General features: G+C 48.7%; 2 protein-coding genes across 4 annotated transcripts in view; one reads left to right on the top strand and one right to left on the bottom strand.

Moving 5' to 3' along the window:
- The window catches only part of Tubb2a (tubulin beta 2A class IIa), a 15085-nt gene extending 8538 nt beyond the window's left edge, over nt 1-6547 (top strand). The window contains exons 1-4 of one of the 2 annotated variants that reach the window (XM_005355028.3): nt 2762-2911; nt 4131-4239; nt 4540-4650; nt 5296-6547. In XM_005355028.3, the coding sequence (XP_005355085.1) occupies nt 2855-2911; nt 4131-4239; nt 4540-4650; nt 5296-6356 (1338 nt within the window). In that variant the 5' untranslated portion in view covers nt 2762-2854 and the 3' untranslated portion in view covers nt 6357-6547. Of the gene's footprint in view, nt 1-2761; nt 2912-4130; nt 4240-4539; nt 4651-5295 lie in introns of those variants that run through there. The other variant, XM_026783063.1, reaches the window with a different exon arrangement.
- Nucleotides 6548-6775: 228 nt separating this feature from the next.
- Nucleotides 6776-8030, bottom strand: part of Bphl (biphenyl hydrolase like) — a 35305-nt gene continuing 34050 nt past the window's right edge. For both annotated transcript variants that reach the window (XM_013349089.2, XM_005355025.3), the window contains one exon: nt 6776-7167. In XM_013349089.2, the coding sequence (XP_013204543.1) occupies nt 7080-7167 (88 nt within the window). In that variant the 3' untranslated portion in view covers nt 6776-7079. The remainder of the gene's footprint in view (nt 7168-8030) is intronic.

Genomic DNA, 8030 nt, shown 5'->3' with positions numbered 1-8030 from the left:
GAGTGCTGGGATTAAAGGCGTGCGCCACCATCGCATGACTTCAGGGCAGGGATGATGCCAACATCAGGTCTAAAGCAGGAAATAGCCTATGATTGGAGGACTCTGTTGTCCTGTACCATGTATCACCTGCCCAATAGCTAGCAGAACTGCTCCTTTTAAATGAGAAAAACAAATAAAAGGAGGGAGGGCTAATGGTTTTCCAGGAAGCTCTTCAGAGACTGTTCTAGGGCAGGGAGAATTGCTTAGCTAGTTTCTTCCTGTCATGCTTGCGCTCTGAACTCCACAAAGCAGCCTTGCTTTGTGATAGTGTCATGGAGTTTAGATATGCATACCGGAGACAGAGAGAGAGAGACAGAGACAGAGACAGAGACAGACACACACACAGAGACACACACAGAGACACACACAGAGACACACACAGAGAGACACACACACACACACAGAGACAGAGAGATATCAGATGAGTCATTTCAGACAGGGCAGGCATTGTTTAAAATCTATGTTTCCCCTGTCTCGAAAAACCAAAAAAAAAAAAAAGGTAAAATAAAATCTGTGTTTCCCTGGCTGTACACTCATAGACATCAGGGTTGGCCACCCGATGCTGACGGAAGCAGGCTGCCTCCGGATAATGCCCAAAGCAGATGGTCTTCAGGAGCCTGTGCCTGCCCTGAGCAATACAGTCACTGTTCACTTATTTCTGGGCCACTCAGTGTCCAGAGCACTCTGGGTGCTGCTGGTATCTCAGCACCCCATTTCCACCTAGTGAGTTAGACTTAAGGGGAACTGCTAGAGGACCCAGAGAAGAAACAGTCCAAAAGCCACACTCCCTGAGGTGACCTAGTCACTGCCTGCTAGGGGGACCTTACATCCCAGGGTCATCCCTTTGGATTCATATCCTCTGCTCCTCTTGGCCTTAAACTTCCACCATGAATGAAGCAGCATAGACCAATAGGCAACTGTCTCCAGGACATTTGTAGAATGCCATGACCAGTAACATTCTCCAAAGCAGGACCATTTCTGCAGAGGTTCTGGAAGGTTCTAGCTGATCATGAAGAGCCAAGCTGTGGAGCTGGAGCAGAGTGGGGAAGAGATGGAGGCCAAGCCTTATCCCTGAGAAGAGTACCAGCTGGACAACCTATCAGTGGGGACCCAACAGCTTGGGGGTAGGTGGGAGAGAGGAGAGCATGTAGGACATCCATTCCCATCTGAGGAGGCACCAGCACTGCCTGCCTGCTAGGGTGGGAACCTGGAGGTCTGGTTCTCCGAAGCAGAGCCCGTGAAGATGGGACTTAGCCTGGGCAAATTCATGAATGACTGGCTTGTGGCTTCCACCTCAGCATATGACCTGATATTAACATGACACGCAAGATCCACATTTACAACAGCATCACCGTGGACTTTATACAGGCATTTTTGCTTTATAAACTCAGACTGCTTTCATATATACCTTCTCATTTCCTGCTCGCAAAGTCAGCTCCAAGGCACCTATAATTATTTCATGTTTGAAGAAACTGGCTCCCAAGAGGAAAAGGTGGAGGCTTCTGTTTACCTGTCCACTGTTTCTGACCCATCCAAGAATAACTCCTGTTGGTCCAGCCCTCATGAGCATCAACCCTTTGAAACTCACCCAAGGTTTCTGCTAACAGAAAGAATGCAGGTTCCTTGGCTTTCTGGCTTTCTAGCTGGCCAGGTTTTAAACCTTGCTTTTCTGACAGAAGGAACCAGGGTAATAATGAAGCCTGTTGTAGAGCAGCACTAACCAAGAAAGCTGTAACGTGAGCCCTAAATGTTGGCTGTACCAGTAATTTTTATATTTCCCTGGCTGTCATCTTTTTAAGCCTGAATCAATTTAAAACATGATAATTGTGACCTGTTATCAGTGGAGTTCTTTGGCTAACTTACCAAACCCATGAAAACCATTGTGTATCTCAACTCAAGAAGGGACCCTGTGTTTCAAGAACTCAATAACTGTCACCTATGACTTAGAGCAACCAGAATTACCTCTCAGGTGGCCTAAGATTTGGAAGAAGTACACCTGACCTCAATGCTGTATTAGATTCCTTCTTTCCCTTCCTCGCTCTCTCGCTCACGTGCGCGGGAGGAAAAATTTCGACATTTAAGAGGCTTTTAGGACCCAACAGTTCAGACCAGTTCTGTGACAAATCTAGTTCCGAATATTCCCATCCCCCAGCAATCTACCTGTAAGAGTGCGCCTTCGCTGTCCTTCAAGAAGCGCTCAGCACCTCTCCAGAACCTCCCCTCCTCCTCCCAAACGGTACCCAGTCTGGCGTTTGACTCACCCTCAGTTACCACCCAAACTTAAAAGAGAATGGGGAGAGAGTTTAATCCCCAGCCCAGGATGTAGGCAATCCTACTCATTTTGACATCCAGTAGAGGATGCGTTTCAGTTCTGGCCTCAACATCCGAGAGCGAGGCGATTCCTGACCTGCTATTGGGTAGGCGGGACCCTAATCTCTAGTCCCTGTGTAGTGGGGAGTGGGCGGGGTGGGAGAGGAACGGTACTGTGACTCAAATGTCTCGCCAGTGGCCGAGCAGCTCGTGGACGCTGAGGGGAAGTCAGCAGTATCGGCCGAGAGACACAGCAGCTCTAAGACACCGGATGCAGGGCGAGTGCCCCTGCACCTCGCACCGCGCCCCGGCTCCCTCTCGCGGTGCCGCAGTCTCCACCGCTCCGCCCCTCGACACTACCCCCATGACGTCAGCGCGGTCGGGCGGGTCCCCTGGTATAAAAGGCTGAGCTGGGGGAGGGAGACAGGTCTTTGCCTTCCTTAGCCCTCTCTATCCACGCACTGCTCCGAGGGCCAACGCCTCCACCCCGTCTGCAGCCAGCACCATGCGTGAGATCGTGCACATCCAGGCAGGCCAGTGCGGCAACCAGATTGGCGCTAAGGTGGGCGCGCCCCTGCGGAGGGAGTGGGTGGGGTCGACCGCTCGGGTCTGGGTCCCAAGGTTGTGAACAGGGGTCGGGCCTAGCCTAGGGGGATCCAGATGAGCCCGGACTAGTGACACATTCCACCGCTGGCTACTGGGTGGGTCTGGTTCTGAAAGCCGTTCAACCTGCCACCACGCGCGTGACAGCGTGTCTTAAATCAAGGTCCATTACATTGCTTTGGCACCCAACCCTTCTGCGGAGTGCAGCTGACATTCCTCTGGCTCTTTTCGTTTCTGAAATTTGGGTCGGGGGTCACTGTCATATGTCGTGAGAACCTCATGTCAAATGTAATTTGTATATATATATTTTTTGTCTGTTATATGAATGAAAAACTGCAGTGTCATTGGGTTGACAGATGTTACAGAGGCATCTCTTTGGGCAAACAGATGAGGTTGTTAGACAAATGCCCTCACAAGTGCTCCTCTAGACTTGACATAAAATGCAGCGGTCGTCTTTCTCGTCTGTGAGACAGCAGGTGACTGCATGGAATTGGAGCTGTGAGACCGGGCTGCAGCCTGGAGGCAGCAGTGGGCATTCAACATGGGTGTGGGCGGGCGCCTGTGCAAGGACGTGGTCTCTTTCAACACCGCCATATTGCCCACCCAACCTCCCCACCCCCTTTCCTGCTGCCAAGTCACAAGGGAGGCTGCATCCTCGGGATGGCCAGCTTTTTCCAGGGCTGCCACGCACCCTCTTAGGATTGTGTTGCCCACCCCGAACATTCCTAGCCTGGGGTCAATACCCAAAAGCCAGTATGTAGGTCAGTGGTAAAGAACTGGGCTATTGAAAGCTGCCATAGAGTCTGTGCCAGGAGTCATTGATCCCAGGAGGCGCCAGAGGGGCAGGGGGCGGGGCACCTGATATTCCCTTCTGCCTTTTCCCATCCATTAGCCTGTATGTAGTAACATTCAGCCCTGTCTGGAGTGAGAGAACCGCTGCCTCTGCAGTTCTGACAGGGGATCTGCTGTACCCACTTTCTTCTTCTAGCTCCTCCCAGCCCTGCATCTGTGGTCATAATATGGCCGATGCACTGCGCATTTTCAAGACCCTCTGCAGCAGCTGCTGCTCACACACATAAGAGCCAGCAGCTCACTAGGGTCTTGTCTGTGCTGTCTGACCAAGGCCTTTTTGGGTGACAGTTAGAATCTTAAAAATGATGTGATTCTCTTCTTTTCAGTTTTGGGAGGTGATAAGCGATGAGCATGGCATCGACCCCACCGGCAGTTACCATGGTGACAGTGACTTGCAGCTGGAGAGAATCAATGTGTACTACAATGAAGCTGCTGGTAAGGGTTTGGATGTCAGCCTTGCTTTCCATACTGTGGCAGAGGAAGTGGCTTAGGACCATGAAAACAACAAGGAAATGCTTTTTGCATACATATTTAAATGCCAAGTGCAATAAATAAATAAATATAAGCACTTTGCAGCTCCGGAAGACCTCTGCATGTCTGGTGTGATTAAGCATGCTTCATGTCTCCATTTTCCTTTTCTTCCTTTGTCTCAGTGCTGGGATTTCTGTAATGAATTCTGCTGCTACATGTATCTCCTTGCCAAGCCCAGTTGTAAGTCAGCTCTTGTCCCCACAGGCAACAAATACGTACCTCGGGCCATCCTGGTGGACCTGGAGCCGGGCACCATGGACTCAGTGAGGTCAGGACCCTTCGGCCAGATCTTCAGACCAGACAACTTTGTGTTCGGTATGTCGTCATGCTCCATGAGAGCTGGCCAGATGACTCACCCCTTCCTAGCAGCCATGGGCTTTACAGTTCCGTGTGCACTGCCCAGCTGAGCCTGTGTCCACAGACCACAAGTCCTGGCCTAACCTATGCAGCTGACAAGATCATGTCTGTGGTCTCTCTTGACAGCTCAGAGGAGTGTGGGCCTGTAGAGGCTGTTAAAGGTCTCCATGAGGAGCAACCTGGGGGGGGGGTAGAAAGGATGAAAGTCTTCAAAGAGGGCATTACAGGCTGCAGGTGATTTCAAAGGACCAATGATGCCAGGTAACCACTTCAGTGACCAAGCTGTAGATCAAGTGTGTAGAGCTGCCTTGCCCTGCCTCCTTAATTATACCTAATTGAGAGTATCTACAGAATGTTTCCTGTGTTTAATTTTAGAAGCTACTGAGTATTGTTATAATGTGTCTTCGTCAACTTGATTCTTACTTTATTATGATCCCCAAGGTTTTTGAGGTCATTGGTATACTGACAATATTTCCTTCCCATAAAACAGTGTATCTAAGACTATTGAATGTTTTTTTAAAGGCCAGCTTTTCCTTTTCCTTCATAGTCCAGTGATACCACCCTGAAATCCTAAGTATCTAATATTCTCTTTCCTTCTTGCAGGCCAGAGTGGTGCAGGAAATAACTGGGCAAAGGGCCACTACACAGAGGGTGCTGAGCTGGTGGACTCCGTCCTGGATGTAGTGAGGAAGGAGTCTGAAAGCTGTGACTGTCTCCAGGGCTTCCAGCTGACCCACTCACTGGGGGGAGGCACAGGCTCAGGCATGGGGACCCTGCTCATCAGCAAGATCCGAGAGGAGTACCCAGACCGCATCATGAACACCTTCAGCGTCATGCCCTCACCCAAGGTCTCTGACACTGTGGTGGAGCCCTACAATGCCACCCTCTCCGTGCACCAGCTGGTGGAGAACACAGATGAAACCTATTCCATCGACAATGAGGCCCTGTATGACATCTGCTTCCGCACCCTCAAGCTGACCACACCCACATATGGCGACCTCAACCACCTGGTATCAGCCACCATGAGCGGGGTGACCACCTGCCTGCGCTTCCCAGGCCAGCTGAATGCAGATCTGCGCAAGCTGGCAGTGAACATGGTGCCCTTCCCACGCCTGCACTTCTTCATGCCAGGCTTCGCACCCCTGACCAGCAGGGGCAGCCAGCAGTACCGGGCCCTGACAGTGCCTGAGCTCACTCAGCAGATGTTCGACTCCAAGAATATGATGGCCGCCTGTGACCCGCGCCATGGCCGCTACCTGACCGTGGCTGCCATCTTCCGGGGCCGCATGTCCATGAAGGAGGTGGACGAGCAGATGCTCAATGTGCAGAACAAGAACAGCAGCTACTTCGTGGAATGGATCCCCAACAACGTCAAGACGGCCGTGTGTGACATCCCTCCCCGGGGCCTCAAGATGTCTGCCACCTTCATTGGCAACAGCACCGCCATCCAGGAGCTGTTCAAGCGCATCTCGGAGCAGTTCACTGCCATGTTCCGGCGCAAGGCTTTCCTGCACTGGTACACGGGCGAAGGCATGGACGAGATGGAGTTCACCGAGGCAGAGAGCAACATGAACGACCTGGTGTCTGAGTACCAGCAGTACCAGGATGCCACTGCAGATGAGCAGGGCGAGTTCGAGGAGGAGGAGGGCGAGGATGAGGCTTAAGGACTTCTCAGACACATTGTGCACCCTTAGTGAACTTCTGTTGTCCTCCAGCATGGTCTTTCTATTTGTAAATTATGGTGCTCAGTTTGCCTCTGTCAGAAATTCACTGTTGATGTAATAGTGTGGACCTCCTTTCAAGATTACAGTATTGTCTAAGATTATCTATACTAATAAAAAGCATGTGTATAAAACCTGTGGTACTTTTTCCTTGACATCCTTTTTTTTTTTTTTTAAATGCAAAGCATCAGGGGGATAGTACTTTGGGACTTCTGCTTAGTGTTTTAATTGTTATCATTCCAGATCTCCTATGAACTTACAGAATCAAGGACCGAGAGAAACCCAGCTTTTGACTGTTAGGCTATAAAAATATGTTGTAAATTCAAAATGTCCAAAAATAGTAAATGCGAACACTTTAAATGTTTCACATAAAATTTATTTGAAAATAAATTATGGTAAGAGTTTACTTTTAAGACAATGATAGAAACTCACAATTTAACATTTCAAATGCCAGTATTCATTTTTTGTAGCCATTAAAGCTACAACCTGATTCGGGTATGCTATTTTCCCTGCTTGCACTCAGTTATGTCATGGTGACTGTAGGAAGCCTAGTGGTCTATGAACTGAGGAGAGAAGCAAGGCAGGCATATTGGAGCATCCTAGTAACAGACAAGGACATGATCCTTCAGTACAGAATCACCCAGAAACCAAAGACTTCCTGCAATTTCACTGTAGAAAGTCTTCTGCCAACTTGTTGAATTCATTTGCAAAACGTAAATGCAGATTATGCTTGCCTTCCGGCATCAGATGCAACCTAAGAAACAAACCAAGTGTTTTGATCTGTGGTACATATTTAAAATGCTTTCACCTCATCAACACTTCATGAGACTCTTGCAAAATTATATAAACTTTCCATGAATGTGAATGGCAGGATGGACTCCTTAAGGATATTCTAACCACTCCAGAAATAGACTGAAAAGCCATGACTGAACAGTGACATGATGTTTGGGATTGTATCAGGTAACCAAAAGGGTTTGACTAGAAAGCATGGAGTAATTGTTCTGGTAATTACTTTAAGAATCCCTTTTTAACAAATGTGTTTTTAAAAGACTATTGGGGAAAAGGGTTAAAAAAAATAATAGGGGTGACAGTGACTGAAATCCCAACTCTTAAAGGAAGATGGTAAAAATGAGAAACAGTCAGAATTCACTGAGTTGCACAGGTGAGTATTATGGGTATCTGCACAGTGGGCACGCCAAACAAGGATTCTCCGCCAGCAGCAACCTCCACTGAAGGTTCTAAGCCATCCTGTCATGTTCAGGGAACAGATCAAGAAAGCCTGACCAGCAGACAGATGGAGAAATGCCTCAGGAATGTTGGGGGAGTGATGGGGTTCATCAGCAGTCATGTGCAGAGCTACCTCTGCAACTGCCACCTCATGTCTTTTGTAGACTCCTCTGTCCTGGAAAAATTTTTGTTTAATCTGATTTTTATCAGAGGATTAATTGGCAATTAAAAAAATAAATACAACTTTAATAATCTTATTTATTGCTTCTAAAGTGTAAAAATAGAAGTTTGGACAAAGCCTTTAGGAGGCAAGTTCAAGTTCCAGCCTTGTCTACAGTGACAACTGGGTGTCAAAAGAACTAGACTGGAGCGAAATTCCAATGATCTATC

The sequence above is a fragment of the Microtus ochrogaster genome, chromosome 16, assembly GCF_000317375.1.
Source record: "Microtus ochrogaster isolate Prairie Vole_2 chromosome 16, MicOch1.0, whole genome shotgun sequence".
NCBI lineage: Eukaryota > Metazoa > Chordata > Mammalia > Rodentia > Cricetidae > Microtus > Microtus ochrogaster.
The sequence above is the reverse complement of the archived record's forward strand: the minus strand, read 5'-3'. Positions and strand labels throughout refer to the sequence as shown.